Below are 17,895 nucleotides of genomic sequence, written 5' to 3'. Positions count from 1 at the left end.
TATCTTTTAAAACAGGTTTTACAGGAGACATTTGTGGAGAGAAGGAGTTTTTTTTTAAAAGAAGGCATGAGTCAAAGTATATATGGTCCAATCCTCCCGGTGCTACAGATGGGGCCGCCTTCCCGAGAGCTGTGGCCTGTTGGGAGCCGACTCGCTCGGTCCAGGAGAGATGAGAGAGCCCTCCCCCCGCCCCGGTCCCCCGGGGCAGGACCAGAGTAGGCCAGGAATCTGGAAGCTTCCCCCCAAGGCTGGCTGTGTCTGCCTGCACCCCACCCAGGGGAGCAGAGGTCATGCACACATACGGCCCACAGGGGATGCAAAGCGCTGCTCCAAGGGCCCAAGTGGGAGCTCGTCCCTGGAATCCTTCCCAGGTGGACGACGAAGGAGCTAACGGGCATCTCAACAGACAGGAATCTCAGAGGATCACGCTGCCTGGACGCACCAGACGCTGAGTTTATGCAGCTTCAAAGCCAGGGACTCTACCCCAGTGTCAGAAATCAGCAGCGGGTGCCCGTGAGTGGGGCGTGGCTGGAGTGGACACGGGTGGGGTGTCCATCTGCGAAGGCCCACCGAGCTGCACACTGAGGAGTCGGCACTTTTCTGTATGTGTTTTACTTCAATAAGAAATCTGCAAAACCTGGAAGGAACTGCCACTTTTATACAGTTTCTAGTAACGGTACCTGGGTGGCAGAGTAACGACATTATTCCTTCCTCTGCTGCTTTTCCACTTTACGATGAACAGCCTCACTTGATAACCAGGAAATGAAAGTCAAGCTGAACAACAACTTGCGTGGTCACCAAGCAGGACCCACGTCCCGGGACCACACCCGACTTGTCTGGGGCTTTGCTGTTTATACACTTATGACCAATTTCCTCTTGTTGACATTCAGCTGGGGGTGATGCTGATGCACGTCACGGATATTCCCCCGCCAGGAAAAGTGGGCCAGTTTCTTTACATGTTGCCAAACAACCCTCACGAAAGGTTTTTCAACAGGGGCTCAGACATATCCTCGCACACGCACATCCACAGCAGCACCGGTCGCCACCACCAAAAGGTGGAAACAACCCAAGTGTCCATCAACGGATGAACGGAAGAACAAAATGTGGTCCATCCACACAACGCAATGTTATGTGACCATAAAAATGGCTGACATACTGACACACGCTACATCGTGGAGGAACCTTATAAATGTTAGGCTGAGTGAAAGAAGCCAGACACAAAAGGCCACATAGTATGTGATTCTGTTTATGTGAAATACCCAGAACAGGCGAATCCAGAGAGACAGAAGAGGGCTGGGAGAGGAGGGATGGGGAGTGACGGCTAATGGAGACAGGGTTTCTCTGGGGGAAGATGGAAATTAGAACTAGTCAGAGATGATGGTTGCACAACACTGCAAATGTGCTAAATTCCACTGAAACGCTCACTTAAAACTGGCGAATATTACTTTACAAGAATTCTACCTTAATTGAAAAAAAAGGAAAGGTGCCAAGCACGGGATCAACTGCAGGCACAGGAGTGAAGGAAAGGCACTCGCAGGGAGGCGCTGCCCGCTTGCCCGCCCCACGCCTGCTCACCTGCCGGGCGATGCTCTGCACCAGCTTGTCCATGGTGAAGCCCACGTAGGCGTGGATGGTGAACATCTCGCGCAGGGTGTCCTCATACTGCGTGGGGTCGATGCTGCCCTCCAGGAGGCTCCGCACCATGTCCAGGAAGGCCGGGTAGTATTCCTCCAGCTCCACCTCACCTGAGGGGGCGGCACCATGGTCACGGAGGGCCCGGCTCCCACGCGGCCACCACCAGGAAGGATCTGGAGTCACCGCCTCCCACTGCAGGTGGCCCGTGGCTCTGGGGCAGCTGCTCAGCTGGCCCGCCTCCCCTCCTGGATCTCAGAGGCAAGCCCCCATGGTGTCATCCCTGGGCCCAGGGGCTCACTTGGCTGCTTCAGCCGCAGCTCCATGGCGGGGTCGTTGCCCTTCTCCCGGCGGCCCTCGCAGAGCAGTTTCTCCCTTTCCTTCTCCGTCCGGTACTCCAGGAGCTGCTTCTGTGCCTGGCGGTAGATCTTCAGCAGCCTGGAGCACAGGGTCTGATGGAGGCGCAGGAAGAAATACCAGTTGTTGTTGGCGAAGAAGAGGCTGTAGACGTCATCCAGGGGCTTGTGCTGCGGCGGCTGCTGCTCTGTGGCCGGCGCCTCGCCCGAGGCCCCCTTCTCCTCCGGGGCGCTGCTCTGTGGTCCGGGCGCTGGCTTCTTCCGGTCACCAGGGTCTGCACTCTGCCCCTGGGGGCTCCCCCGGCCCTCATCGGCGGAGTCCTCGGATGCGCCCAGGTCCAGCTGCTGGGAGAAGAAGAGGCTGGGCACGAACTGGTGCACCAGCTGGTGGATGGTGCCCTGGTCCTCCTTCTGGATGGCCGGCTGCCGCTTCACGTAGTAGCTGATGAGGGCGGCCGCGTCCTCCAGGATCTGCCGGTCCTCGTATACGAAGATGAGGTGCGGCTCGCTGGAGGGGGCGCTGCGGCCCTCCGAGTGCTGCTCCTGGTGCTGGGGAGACAGGGCGGCTGTTAGACGGGAAGCGACCCACTGGGAGAACTCCAAGTACGGGGTCCAGGGCCATGGGGCTCTGAGGGCATCACAATGGCTGGGGGCCCAGCTGAGCTCTGGAACCAAAACGAGGCCGAACTCCCACTACCAAGGCCTGCAGCAGCACTCAGAGGCTGGGGGAAACGAGGCGAGCAGCACCCTGATTATTCGAGTCCAGCTGACCCAGGCTGCCTTGGGGGTGAGGAAGGCTCAGGGAGGACCACGGGCTTCTGCCCACCATCATTCATTCACAGACACTTGGCTAGACCCCGGAAGACCTGCAACTGCTTGCACTCCGGCCCGGCCCCCTCAGCCCTGCACACCCGGTCCGTCACCATCCCGCAACGTTCCCTGCCTCTGTCCTTTCCCCGCCTGCCACCAGCCCTTCCATGGTCGTGCCATCACCCGGTGCTGGCACAAGCCTCCCACCTACTCGCTCCCGTTCACCAGCCCACGCCAACCACTCCCCTCACTGAGTCCAGAGCCACACAGAAGCACGGTCGGCCCTAGTCACCCCTCTCTGCTGACAATGGCAGGGTGGCCTCAATCTGCCTCCCGGGCCAGCCCTATGCTGGGTGCTACGAAAACACCCATCCTCACCCCTACGCAGCCCGGCGAGGGCAACGGAGGCACAGAGAGCTGGCCATCTGCTCGAGGCCAGGAGAGCCAGAGCTTGGGCCGGGCAGCCTGCCCCGACCCCGGCTGAGGAGGGCCTCACCTCGTCATAGACGCTCTCAATCTCATTGAGCAAGCTCTTGGAGCGAAGGGCCTTGGTGTCATTCTGCTTGAAGTTCACGGCCTGGTGGTCCAGGGACTTGAGGTACGCCTTCTCATACTGCTCCCGCCAGATCTTGTTGAAGCCCTGCTGGGCCTCCCGCCACTCCTCCTCTTTGGCTTTCAGCCTGCAGGGCCAGAGGGGCTCAGCACACGGACAGCCCGGGACACCCGCCCGAGTCATCCCTGTGCAGGGTCAGCCTGTCTTCCACCCACAGACCCACTGGACATGTTCCATACTCGGGACAGCCAGCTCCAGGCCTGTGTAGCGGGCTCTGTGCTGTATAAAGGAGGGAGGGGGTAACGGCCCTGTGGAACCCGCACAGCCAGTTTTAAGGTTTCTCAAACATCGCTGTCCTGGCCCACAGAACTGACTGCGCTCTATGCAGCTGCTGGCTCGACCGCCGGGCTCCCTTGCTCAACTGTGAACCCCGCAATGGAAGGGACTGTGTCGGGCTCGTTTGGCTCTGTAGCCCCAGGGCTGGGCACAGCACCTGGCTGAGGGCAGCCACTTAACCAATACCTGTTCCCTGGCACAGTGAGGGTCCCAAACATATGATTAAATAAAAGGCAAGCCGTGATATAGGATGGTCCCATTTGTGCTTTAAAATAGTTACTTTTCATGTTCATGTTGATTATGTGCATGGCAGAAAGTTCTAGGAGGACACAAACAACTGTTGACAGTTGTGCTTTCCTCTCGGGAATGGAATGGGGAGATGAAGCAAGACTGGAAAACACTGTAACCAACCAGACTGAGACCCCAGGGACCCCCTCACGATTACACCCATGACAAACAGCACTAATGAGCTGCTGGGGGGCTCCCTGCAGCAGGCAAGGTGGTCAGAAGCATGAGGACACCTTTTCAGGACGACGGGGACAGCGGTGACAGGGTTCTTCTTGAGGCTCTCAATGATCTCCGGAGCCTTGTCGCCATAAATGCGGTGGATGGCGCGGCGCTGGATCACCTCCGACGTGCCCCCCAGACAGTCGTCCAGCCGGAACTTCTCCTGGTCTTCCGGCGCCATCCGGGAGAGCTTCTTCTGCACGCTTTCCAACACCCGGATTGTGGCCAGGTTGGTCTCCAGGACAACGTCTAACTATGGACAGGAAAGCAGAAAGGGGTCAGCTGTCAGGGCGTCAGCGGGGCCCTAGGGACGGGCCTGGGCTGGCAGAGGGATGTGCAGAACTGAAGAGGGGACGATAGACATCAGGGTGTGGTGGCCCTGACGTGGATCTGAGGGACTGGAGGGAGCACAGCTGGTTACGGGGGTGTGGGGGCGGTCCAGACCTCGGCGATGATGGCATCACCTGGACCTCACCACTGGTGGACCCATCTGAGGAGGGGAATGGGTCCTAGGCTGACCCTTCCCACAGGCATCAAAAGCACGTTACACTCAGCAATGAAGAGGAAGGGACACGTGGTACATACAGCCCCCGGGTGACTCCCCAGAACATGTGCTGGGGGTAGCCAATCCCCAAAAGTTATATACCATGTGACTGATTCCACTTAGGACAAAGTGAAGGAGGTGGAGGATAGGCTGATGGATGCTGGGAATTGGGGAGGGAGGTGGATGGGGATATAAAGGAACAGTGTGAGAGATCCTCCTGGTGGGGGAACTGTTCAGTATCTTGGCTGTGGTGCTGGATACATGGACCTCCACAGGTGAGAGAACCACACAGAGCTAAACACACATGCACAGGCTTGTGCACAAGATACCCTGCCCCCCCGCACCCCCCACGAATACAAGTCCAACTAGGGAGACGTGAATAAGATCATGGCCGGGTCAATGTCCATATCCCGGCTCTGACACTGTGCCAGAGATTTACAAGCTGTTACCACTGGGGAAAGGGCACCCGGATCACTCTGTGTTATTTTTTAAGCTGCATGTGAATCTACAATGATCTCGGTAAAAATTTGTATTAAAAAAATTTACACACACACACACACACACACACACACACACACACACGCACGCACGCACGCGCGCGCGCGCGAGGCCAGCAAGGCAGAAAAGGGAGGCTTTCAGGAGCTGCCCCCTGCTGGAAAGTGCTGGAATCCCTGATACTCTAAAGGAGACGAGAGGGCTCAAGGAGGATCAGGATACATACATCCCAGGGTGCAGAGGAGATGAACTGGGGAAAGCGAGGGCAGGGCCGTGGAGAAGGCGGGCCTGCACACACACCTCGAAACGCTCGTCCTCACAGCGGTGCAGCTGCTCCTCGTAGGGCGTCTTCTTGGAGCTGACGAAGGTGGAGTCCTCTGACCAGGAGGGGAAGGACACCCAGGTGTCGTTCAGTACCTGCACCAAGAGGAAATGCCGTGACCAGCGCGCCAGGCCCCCACTGCCAGAGTGGTTTACTGTGTTGTCCAGCGTAGAAGATACGAGGATAAGTAACAATACTGATTTCACAGGAAATTACCTTATCATACAAATAGTAAAATTACTTTTAAAGTGGTTTTAAGAGAAAACGTGGCCTTGATCAAGTGAACAAATCTTACTATCAATACTTTGGGGTTGGCAAACTTTCTCTGTAAAGGGCCAGATAAATATTTTAGGTTTTGCAGGTCATTTGGTCTGTCAGGTCTACAGGGATACATTGTTTTATTGTGCTTCACAGATACTGCCTTTTTTTTTTTTAAACAATGTGAAGGTTTGCAGCAACCCTGCATCGAGCAAGCTTATCGGTGCCATCTTTCCAACAGCATTTGCTCACTCTGTGTCTCTGTGTCACACTTTGGTGATTCTCACAATATTTCAAGCTTTCTCATTATTATTACATTTGTCATAGGGATCTGTGATCAGTGACGCGCTGAAGGCTCAGATGATGGTTAGCTTATTTTAGCAATAAAATATTTTAAATTAAGGCATATACATTGTTTTGTTCAGACATAACACTACTGCGCACTTAACAGGCTACGGTACAGTATAAACGTAACTTTTATATGCACTGGGAGACCAAAAAATTTGTGTGACTCGCTTTATTGCGATGTTTGCTTTATTGCAGTGCTCTGGAACCAAACCCACAATATCTCCAAGGCACGCCTGTACTCAACTCTGCTCTCGTCCCGGCAAAGCAGCCGCAGGCAGTATGTAAACAAATGGGCATGTCCGTGTGCCAATAAAACTTTACTTACAAACACAGGCAGTGGGCCGGATTTGGCTCATGGGCCATAGTCTGCTGACTCCCAGACTACATATCCTGGAATCCAGCAGGCACTCTTGAATTCTGGAAATGCAGTAAGCCTGTCTACTAACTCTGAAAAAGTGTTCAGTGGTCAAGCTAAACAGAAACATGCTGAGGGCAGTGAACCTGGAACAGAGCGGGCTCAAGGCAGAAATAAACCTCAGTCTAAATGACGGAGGAACAAGCCAAACCCTATGCTGGCGCCGTGCGCGCTGCGGCTTGCCAGAACCACCAGCAGGGTAAGAAACTGTCATCTCCACCCATGCATTTTGTTTTGGCGCATCCCGGCACCATCCACCATTCACCATCGGGGGGATCAACACTCGGCCTCCACGTGGAACACAGGAGGGGGTAAGGAGCATGCAGCACACAAGCTGACGTGAGCCCCGGGAAGCGCTACCTCCTTGCAGATGGCCGTCCTCCCGCTGCACTTGGGCTGCTGGTAGGTTTTGGGGAGCGCCCGGTAGCTGGATCCGATGCGCTTGCACGAGGCGTAGTCGATTTCCCGGCTTATTCCATCCCCGGATCTGTCACTCATGGGTGGGGCGAAGGACAGCTCTTTCACCCCCAGGAAGGACTTGAACTGTGCAAAGAGTTCTGGAAATTTCCTTCAGAAATAAAGACAAGTCGGAGGGAGGTGGGGGGGACAAATTAGGAGTTTGGGATTAGCAGATACACACTACTATATATAAAATAGATAAACAACAAGGTCTTACTGTATAGCACAGGGAACTATATTTGGTATCTTATAATAACCTATAATGGAATAGAATCTGAGAAAGAATAAATACATATATATATCTGAATCCCTTTGCTGTACACCAAAAACTAACACAACATTGTAAATCAACTATACTTCAATTTTTTTTTAAGTCTAAAAAAAAAAAAGAAATAAAGACAAATGGTAAGTAGCATCCCGAGGGCCTCCTGAGAATGATCTAGAGATGTTAAAATGGATTCATGTTGATGCCGGCAGTTAAAGATGGTCAGAATCAACATCAGAGAGGAGGGGCGAGAGGCAGAACGAGCATCCAACACGTGTGAAGTTGCCGCGTGTGTGAATTTGCCCTCCAGCCCTCTGTCACCAACCAGGCCCCACCACTTGCGGGAGGTCCTTGAACACGCCAAATAAAATGACCTGGACTGGCAGAAGCTGGGGTCAGCGATGTATGTTCCCTGACTGGAAGAGGCCGGGCATTAGGCCAAGGATCAGCAAACTAGTCAACCTCCCCACATCTGCCTGTAAACAGTCGGTCACATCCACTCCTTTAGTATTGCCTGTAGTATTGCTTGCGCATAATGCCAGAAGCTGGTTAGCAGTGACCCTTGGCCCTTGACAGATAAAATCTGCTTCCCAGCTCCAGGGCCTTCCTCCCTCATGAGGCAGACCCCCTCCCTAGACAAATTCTCGTAATGTAATGGTCGTGCATGTCGATGGGAAGATTTTAACGCAACTGACCCCCAATGTCATCTGCATTAATGTTTAAATGAATATCAAATCCTACAGAAAGGGTGCAGATATTTTGACAGCTGGTGTGATGATCCTGCCATTACTAGGCCTGGCAGTCTCCCCTCGTTAACTATGTGCCCCTAGGCGGCCCGCCTGTAAGGACCCCCGCCAACTCAGCTCACAAGGAAAACCCGCAAGCCAACGGAAATGCAGGGAAGGAAGACATCAACAACATGGGTGTAGAGGATGCCTGAGGTTACAGCAGGATAAACCACTCTTAAGTGGAGGCTTACCCCACTCCAGCCCCAACTCCAGCCATGCTGTCACCAGGTGGCAGCTCTCTGGGCCACTGCACTCAGCTGCCCGTGGGTGTACAAACACAGAAAGAGGCTTGCCCATGCAAACAGAGGCCTCATGGTGGGGAGGGGGGTGGGCGTGAACCCAGCTGAAGATGAGCGAGCAGAAGCCGCTTCATTGCTCCACTTTGCTGCACACCCCCGTGGCCCTCTCCCCCGCCTGGAGTCTCTAACTGCTGCTCACATGTCGAAACGGGAATAGCTGACCCTGACCGAGCTCAGAGCACTGGATTCTGAGCTGCGCAGATGTACTTCGATGTGAGCGTGTCCAAATCCACGTAAAAAACCAGCCACATTTTAGCCGAGACTGTGTGACGCCTGCCACCCTGCTCTGGGTGGTTTTTCAGAGCGTTAACAGACCTTTAGCAGCTCCAGAAAGTCAATGCAAGTGAAAAGGTCACCCTGATGTGTGTACACTCTTGGGACCACCAAGGAAGCACCTCCTGATGACCCTAACTCGACCTTTGAGTATCCCAGCCCAAAAGCATAATCTCAGCACGGATTACAGGGGGAAACTGGAGATAAACGTCCATTGTTGCAGACCCTGCCGAGAAAACCATGGTACATACACTGTGCAGTCGCTAAAAACGATCGGTTGGGTCTAAGAATTGCTGAGTTTAAAAAAGAAAAAAAGAGAAGACTACAGCCCAGCCTGACAGCATGATGCCATTTATGTGAAACTCAACAGCCACACTCAGATCCCGAGAGCAGACGATGAGCGAAGGGTGGGCTTCCAGGCCTCATCCCCCTGAACTCGCCCATCACCGTGCAAAGCTCTCTTATGAGAGCTTATCCTGGACAGAGTGAGGTATCCGTTCTGGGCCTCAGTCTCCTCAGCTTAAAATGTATTGAGACACATCGAATGTGTTTAAATTCATGAGTTCATGTAACGCCAAAGAAATTGGTCCGTTTTTCAGTTCCTAATTGGCCTGATGAGACAGGAAAGCGACTCATCACCCTGACACTGTAATAAAGGGAGAACTCAAGCATCTATCTTGGGTCACCAAAAGGTGATAAATACTGTTGAGATGCTCTCTTTTGCAACCTGCAGTGAATGAATAAACAAAGGAATAAACCACAGAAAGAACTCAGAGGATACCACTGCCTCCTGACAGACAGAGGGATGTGGGGGAATGTGAAGGTGCATTTGGCAAAATGCACCCACGCCATGGGGATGCCAATGCAGACACGGTAAGGAATAAACTTGCAGAGGGAACCTAGAGATGAAGAGGGACGTACAAGACGTATTAGAAAACAAAACCCAGACCACGAGGTGAGACTGAGCCGTGTGTTTGGCGGTGTCCGCCTGGGTTGGCTGCGCCGTAATTAGTGTAGGGAGGTGGTCACTCCCAAGCCAAGGGAGGGAGCATGACTGAAATGGCAGGTGGAGGGGCTCCTGGAGGTTGGCAAAGGTCCATTTGTGACCTGGGTGGTGGGCACAAGGGTGTCTGCCTAATAACGATTCACCAAGCCGTTCTTCTGTTATGTGGTTTCCTGGATCTGTGTTTTATTTTACATTAAAAAAAAAAAAGTTTAAAAAACTTTTTTAATTAATAGAAAGGGAATCAGGTAGCTGCCCCCAGGGCCGGCAGCCTCTGGGGTTGTCCTGGGGGCTAAACAGGACGCCGCACACGTCACGTATAATGCAAGCTCACCGTGTTCGAGACGCTATTTTTTTTTTTTTTTTTGTGGTACACGGGCCTCTCACTGTTGTGGCCTCTCCCGTTGCGGAGCACAGGCTCCGGACGCGCAGGTTCAGCAGCCATGGCTCACGGGCCCAGCCACTCCGTGGCATGTGGGATCTTCCCGGACCGGGGCACAAACCCATGTCCCCTGCATCGGCAGGCGGACTCTCAACCACTGCGCCACCAGGGAAGCCCCCTCGAGATGCTATTTTAAGGGTCTTCAGGCAGAGCCCATTTGAAACTTTCTGAAACCCTGCGCAGGTATATTTATGACCCCCCTTTGACAGAATGGAAACTGAGGCTCAGACGGGCTAGGAAACTCGCTGGGCATGACAGGGCTGGTGAGTGGGAAGCACACTGGGAGCCAGCAGACTCCCCTTCCCACAGCACAGGTGCATGACCTGCGGATGCACAGTCACCTCCCAGGACAGCTCCGCCCCCCTCAGAGGCTGCCGGGCCCTCGGGGGGCAGCTCACACAGGGCAGCAGGACGTGCTGGAAGCGGGTAACGGATCTGCTAACAGAGTTTCTCTCTGGGCAGCAGGGATGCTGTGTGGTCATTTCATTCTTCCCAGTAGTTTCTGATTCTTAGAATTTTAAAAAGCATAATGAATCTCCAGGGAATTATGCTGGGTGAAAAAAGCTGATCCTGAATGGTTACAGAGTGTGATTCCATTTACATAATACTTTTGCTATATAAGCTTTAGAGAAGGAACACAGGTATTGGGGGTTGTCAGGGGCTTGGGCTGTGGGAGGGACCTGGGTGTGGGTATCAAAGGCCAACACAAGGATATTCGTGGTTCTGAAGCTGCTCGGTACCTGGACAGTGGTGGTGGACACACCAACCTTCACAGGTGATACAGCTGTACACACACACACACACACACACACACACACACACACACACACACACACGTAAAATGGGAAACCTGAAAAGATGGGTGGCTTGTGTGAATATCAACATACTGGCTATGACGCTGACTAGAGATGTTACCACGAGGGAACGCTGCCCAGGACCTCTCTGTGTTCTTTCTCACAACTGCTGGTGAATCTATAATGATCTCTGTAACAACTTCAACTTAAAGACAAGATCGAAAAAAACACATATACCATTTTCCAAAAACAATAGCCAAAAGAAGGGTGAAAGGAGTTTACGGAAACAAAACCCCAGTGGGGAGCCCCGAGAAGTGCTGCTCACCCTAGAAATGGGCTGACCAGCTGGAGGAGCTCAGAGCCGGACACAAGCTCCTGGTTGAAGAGCGCGATGCAGCGGAGGAAGTTCTCGTAGACCTCCTGGCTCTTCAGCACCCTGCGCACCTGTGGGGAGAGCGAGTCAGGGGGCCCCTACCGGGCCCAACTCCCGCTCCTGAGCACACCTGGCTCTGCTATCACCAGGTGCACACAGAGTCACCCACACAGGCGTGTTCTAAAGGGGCGGCTGTGGTCTGCAGCGGACTGCTCTCCGTGCAGTGATCTTTGGCTCAGACAGCATGTGCCCCCACTGACTCTGCACAGAAGCCCCAGGACCATCCCAGCTTTAGAGATGCCACACAGCTTCTGAGTGGCAGACATGTGCCCCCAAACTTAGTGTGGGCTCTGAGCTCTGCCTTTCCGACCTGTTTCGCTACCTCCCGTCCGCTGCCCACCACTGGCCACCTGTCGCCTGCTCCCAACCCTGCCTGCTCAGATCTGAGCTGGGCGAGGCCAGCCTGGACGGGGCAAGGCCCAGAAGTCATGGGTCCCACCGCTCACCTTGTCAAAGAAGGAGAACTCCTGCAGAGTCCCGTACTTCCCCACGGTGGCGATGGACAGGTCTTTGGTACCACGGAGTTTCATTTTCTTCTGTAGAGAGAAATTCCATGCCATGGATGCTGTGTGCCTCCCACGGGCAGCCCGTGTCCATCTTTATTAGAATCATAACATCACCAGCACTGAGCTCTCCTGATGGGAACCGCCATCAGGTGCTGGATGAGGTCTGCCCAAGACCCCCGTGGATGAACCTCTCAGGACCACCCACCTCAGCCTCCATGACCTAGTGAAGGGTTAAAGGTCACACAACCACTCTGCCCACAATCTGGGATCTAACTTTCAGCAGTTTAGCTCTTTTGATGTCAGGAGGGATTGTCATAGAGTAAGAACAGCCAGGGAAACATGCCCCTAGATACTGTATCAGAAACCTCTTCCCCTGCCTGTTTCGTCCTGTGGGCCGTGATGGTGATGGGAAGGGGACCTGAACTTGGCCACTCTGCTGAGACATCAAGGGCTCTACAGAACCATCTCCCACATGCCTGAAGAATGATGGGGATGTGTCAAGAGGACACAGAGCCAGCCCAAAGGGCCCCACTGGCCAGATCTGGGACGGTTTAGGCATCAAGATAAACAGTGATAGTCACGGATTATAACCCGAGTCTATGAAGATACACATAATTAAATAAATGGAGATGAAAAAAAGCTCTTCCTTACAGTAGAAAGCCAACTAGTAAATGCATAAAGAATGATGGAATTAGAAAATCACCATCATAGGTGATGAGAACAACAGGAGCTGGACCTCAGTGCCTCTCACCCCCTAGCAGGGCACCTTGTGCAGTAACCGACCTGCACAACTGTACATAAGGGCCCTGCCTGTGAAAGAGCTGTGATGGTGAAAAGGAGCAGACCGAGCAGTACATCCGGTTTCTGCGAGAGGAGGTGACACTCCTTCTCACACAATCTTGTGAGCCAGGGGGCACAGGTGACCGGCCGCCTCACAGGTGAGTCAACTTCTCAAGGTCCAACAGCCAGTGAATTTCAAGCTGGACTAGAGCCTGGACTCGGCCTCATGCCCCAGGTCTCTGTATACTGCTCCTCAAGTCATCTACAGAGAAGGCCAGGCTGCTGGGTGTCCACGCATGCACACACCTATGTGCACAGCTGACAGTTACCTTGGCTGGTGCAGACACGGGACGGAGGAGTGAGGGCCGAGAGCGCTTTTTGCTGTGTTCCAGATTCTTCTCGTGCTCACTCTTTTGGACACTGTTCATTTCGCACGGCCCATTTCCTGTGAACTAAGGACACAAACACAGGAGGTGGTCAGCGTTGGAGAGACACAGCCAGGCCCATCAGTGCTGGTTCTCAATGTAACCTAGTGCGTGGAACCACTTGCAGCTCAGCTCGTGGCCCCAGCAAGCACTGTCTGCCACGGGCCAGGGGCTCTGTCCCAGTGCGAGGTGACCCTGGCTCTCAAGATGCTCACGTTTACTGGAGGAAAGACCCGTGTACCCAGCTCACCACAGTCGCGCACTGTGAGGCTGGGAGAAGGCTCATGGAAGGCCTCGATGGGCGAGGGTCCTGACAGGTGAGGGAGGGCTCAGTGGGGAGACACTGAAGCTGGGCCTTGGCGTGTGGGGCTCACCCAGCAGACCACTGACAGGGTGTCTGCCTGTATGTTCGAGCGCACCACAGAAAGGAAAAGAATTTCAGGCTAGAGGACCAGCAATGTGCAAGGCCCTGGCAGCAAGAGGAAGAAGTTGACGGTGCCAGGTCACTGGGGCGGGGGAGGAGGGGTTCCAGTCAAGTTTGCAATCTTTCCTACGAATAAGAAAACGCATCTTGGGGACAATGTCATCACTTGGTGGGGTGCTCACTGCTAGTCCTCCCAGGCTCTACACCAAGCACTGATTAACAGGTCAGGGTGCTGGCAATATTTATGAAGAATGGTTCTGGAAGGATCTATTTGGCATTTGCATCTGTATGAAAGTCAGAGCAGGCAGGGGGGAAGGTGAACAGACCATGGCTTTTCTTCAGGGCTGGGCTGGAGAGGCACACTGCAATCAGCCCCACTACGTTCACGTTGGCTGCACCCGCTCCCACCACGGGGCCTATATGCAGAGACACTACGTGAAGGGTGTGCTGTCAGCCCAAAGCGTGGGCCGGGTGAACAAGTCGTGGTGCATCCAAACCAAACAGAGGCAACTGTCAGCTATGAGTTAGCTCTGTGTCTCTGTGTCCACTGTGTCACTGCTAGGGACAGGCATACGTGATACACTGTTAGGACAAACAGAAAAAACCCTAGGGGCAGAACAAATGGGACGCCAACTTTTTTAAAAGGATAAACATTTGTTTGCACATTCAGAGGAGATTTCTGGAAAGATACATACTATAAGACACTTGTAAGTACTTAACTCTGAGGAAACTGAGAATAGGAAAAAGGGAAGCTAACTTTTCATACTTGATGCTCTCACGAATGCTTGACTTTTCTCATGAGCGTGTACTATTTTTATACTCATAATTATAATAATAAAGACCTATTGTTTAACTACAGGCAAAACCTGTCCCTTAGAGGATTAAGCTCCTTTGGAGGGATTAGTTATCCGAAGACCCAAGCCTACTCCAAGAACCTAATGTGGAATAATTCTCAACTGGTATTTGCTGTAGATCCCAGAACAGGTGCAAACACCAATTCCTAAAGGAGGGGGACAGGTGACGATATGACGCGTTAAGTACGACTTGGGGGGGGGGCGGGGTTGAGAGGAAAGTGGGTAACCCACTGCTTGCCCGGCTAAGCTCACCCAGCTGGAAGGCAAGCTCAGTACCACTGATCTTCCCCTAACAGTTCAGGCAGTTCTTTGGTTTCAGTTAAATGTCCCAATGTGCAAATGCCTGAGGCAGAAGACCCCCAAAGACCATTCACATGGGGACTGGCTTGGCTTGCGTTTGTAAATAAAATTGGACTGGCACACAGCCATGCCCATTCGTTGACGTACGGGCCTGTGGCTGCTTTCCCGCTACCACGGCAGAGCTGAGTCTTTGCCACCCAGACTGTCTGGTCTGCAAAGCCTAAGATACTTACTGTCTGGCCCTTTATAGAAAAACTTTGCTAAGCCCTGATCTAGGCAAGGCAGTCAAGTTTAATTAGGACAATATCAAATTTCACCTTTGGTTTCTTTTTCCTGCAGTTTTAACAGAAATCTAAAAGTTAATGAAAAGATCATTCTATATGACAAATTATTTATGAGCATTTTAGTAATTTTTAAAAGTTGATTAAATCTTTTAAAATGTACAAGACAGTTCTAATTACACAATATACACTTAAAAAAAACACTGCTGAATTGATAGCAAATGCCATTTAAAGAAACTCTGTGGGCAGGTGCTTTTCTGAGAGAAATGCTTATTTTCTAGGGTGGGCTTTGTCAGTGTCCAACTTGGTAAATGCCAAGTTGTGTCCACCAGGGGGCACTGCAACCACAGCCCTCAGAGGACAAGAGGCTCTACTCACCCCCAACCCCGACCCATCAAGATGATAACTCAGGAACCAAGACCTGCAAAAAGTTCATGTGAGCTGTGCAGCAGCAAAAGCTGGCCAGGGACAGAGCCAGGCCTTTCTTCCCTGAGGCCATGAGGGTAGACTGCCCCTGGACCCTGAAGCATTGACAGCAATGACCCTGGGAAGGCCACCCAGGGATGCCACTGTGCACACATCTCTGCGGGGATGGGGTTCAGGGTAAAAGCTGCCAACGCCAGGGTCAGAGGTGAGATTTGAGGCCAAGACCCAAGAGGATGAGACCCCAAAACTATCCACCAACTGTACAAGGGAGCAACACAGGGCTTTACAGCAGGTGGCAGCATGTAGCTTGGGCTCCCGGGGACACAGAGGCCCAAGCACCCACAACCTTGGGCTAAGCCAACACAAGAAGGGTATGAGGCGGGAAGCAGGTGGTGAGAGCCCTCTGCTCCTCAGCCACGCGGCCCCTGGAGCCAGTTAGGAGAGTCTTTGACGAGCAGAAGCACACAGAGAAGGAAGATGGGAATGATGTAGGACTGCCAAGGACAGGTATTTGGGAACAGGGAGAAAAAAACCAAGTAGGGATTCTGAAGTTCAGAGAGATCCGCGGGGCAGATAATGGACTCGGAGGAGAAAGCTGGACTCGGGGATGGGGCCGTGAGGAGGCAGCTGGGCTGAGAGGCCCAGTGTAGAGGTGAGCTCCCTGCCCCCGGGGAGTCCAGACAAGGGCTTCCTTCAACCGCCCCCCGCCCCCCTGGTATCCCCCAAGAGCCTCCAGCAGGCCAGGCAGCCGGCTGGTCCTGGAGATGCAGAGGGAGACCCTGGGAGGAGTGGATGAGACGACCAGACGGGATTCTAGGCCTACTTTCCCAGCACAACTGCAGCTGCTCTTTCCGGAACACTGAGCGCCAGCCAGGCCCCGCGAGAAGCACTTAAAGGACAACAGCTCAGTCCCCACCCGAGCAGGAGGGCCGGTCAGCCCCGTGTGAGAGAGAAGGCAACGAGGCCTGGGCGGTGACACGGCCAGCTCAAGCCTGCCTGTAGCACCCAGAGCCCGAGGAGGCCCAGGCTGTGTGCTCACGGGGCTCTGCCCAGGCCCCCAGGACACACAAGGCTCCGGGCGGGTGGGCAGGACTGGTTACAGCTCCTGGACTTGTTTTCAGCCCAAAGGATGGGCACAGAGCTTCTCTGACTCTGAGTCAGGAAGTGCTTCTGGGTGGAACCTCCTCTTAGGGACGGTGCTCTGTGTCCCAGAGACAGTAACACGGGGACAAGCCCCGACCCGCACACCGGGAGTCTGCCCAATCGACTAAGAGTCTTGAACAGCATCCAAACTCAGACCGCTATCACCCCCGAGCCCCTTCCTTCAAGACCCACTGCCCCCCAGCCCTGTGCCCCCACTGCATCTTCATTCAAGAAGCAGACCCGGGAGAGGCGGTGGTGACACAGGAAGGTGGGAAGGATGGACTCTTGTGCGCTCACACCCCAAGTTGTCGTCGAGGGCAAAGAGGAAGAATAAAAAGAGGAAAGAGAACACTCAACAACCTAGGAAGAGAAGGAGCTTCCTCAACTCGAGGGTGCTTACGGAAAACCCACAGCTCACATCACACTCAACGGTGCAAGATGGAAAGCTTCTCCTCTAAGATCAGGAGCAAGATGTGGATATTGACCCTCACCACTTCTACTCAGCATAGTACTAGAAGTTCCATCAGAGCAATTAGGCCAAAACAGGAAATAAAAGGCATCCAAATTGGAAAGGAAGAAGGAAAACCATATTAGCAAATCCTAAGGAATCCACGAAAACTATCAAAGCTAATAAACTGGATAGGGCAAAGTTGCAGGATACAAAATCAACACAAAAAAGCAGTGGTGTTTCTATACATGAGCAATGAATAATCCAAAAATGAAATTAAGAAAACAATTCCATTTACAACAACAAAAAGAAAAAAATATTTGGAAATACATTTAACCAAGGGGGTGTAAGACTTACACAATGAAAAAAAAACTTTGAAACACGGTGGAAAGAAACTAAAGACTTAAATAAATGGAAAAATGCTGTGTATCTGTGGATTAATCTTGTTAGGATGGCAAAACTCCCCAAAACTGTTGAAAGATTCAATGCAATCATTTTCAAAATCCCAACGGCCTTTTTTGCTGGAGTGGAAAAGCCAATCTTTAAATTCATATGGTATTGCAAGGGGCCCTGACTAGCCAAAACAATCTTGAAAAAAAAAACAAAGTTGGGGGACTCACACTTCCTGATTTCAAACTTACTACAAAACTACAGTAATCATGACAGTGTGGTGCTGGCCTAAGGGCAGGCATGGAGATCAATGGATTAGAACTGAGTCCAGAAATAAACCCATAAAACTCTGGTCAATTGATTTTTGACAAGAGTGCCAAGACCATGCAATGATGGAAAGAGAACAGTTTCCTCAACAAACGGGATTGCCACATGTAGAGTGGACCCCTACCTCACCATATACAAACATTAACTCAAAATGGATCACCAACCTGAATAGAAGAGCTAACACTGTACAAGTACTAAAAGAAAACTTTAGGTAAACCTTCATGACCTCAGAACTAGCAATGGATTCTGAGATTTGACA

At 52.6% G+C, this 17,895-nt stretch overlaps 1 protein-coding gene across 2 annotated transcripts in view; it reads right to left on the bottom strand.

Annotated features, from left to right (window-relative positions):
- SIN3B (SIN3 transcription regulator family member B) overlaps positions 1-17,895 on the bottom strand; it is a 37,447-nt gene that overhangs the window by 5,033 nt on the left and 14,519 nt on the right. For both annotated transcript variants that reach the window (XM_079916106.1, XM_079916107.1), the window contains 9 exons: positions 12,948-13,070; positions 11,779-11,868; positions 11,225-11,343; positions 6,937-7,144; positions 5,534-5,650; positions 4,209-4,447; positions 3,295-3,478; positions 1,934-2,537; positions 1,576-1,745 (listed from right to left, as the gene is read on the bottom strand). In XM_079916106.1, coding sequence (XP_079772232.1) covers positions 1,576-1,745; positions 1,934-2,537; positions 3,295-3,478; positions 4,209-4,447; positions 5,534-5,650; positions 6,937-7,144; positions 11,225-11,343; positions 11,779-11,868; positions 12,948-13,070 — 1,854 coding nt within the window. The remainder of the gene's footprint in view (positions 1-1,575; positions 1,746-1,933; positions 2,538-3,294; positions 3,479-4,208; positions 4,448-5,533; positions 5,651-6,936; positions 7,145-11,224; positions 11,344-11,778; positions 11,869-12,947; positions 13,071-17,895) is intronic.

This window comes from Stenella coeruleoalba, assembly GCF_951394435.1.
Source record: "Stenella coeruleoalba genome assembly, chromosome: 3".
NCBI classification, from domain to species: domain Eukaryota; kingdom Metazoa; phylum Chordata; class Mammalia; order Artiodactyla; family Delphinidae; genus Stenella; species Stenella coeruleoalba.
Note: the sequence above shows the minus strand (reverse complement) of the source record. Positions and strands in the feature narration are given on the sequence as shown.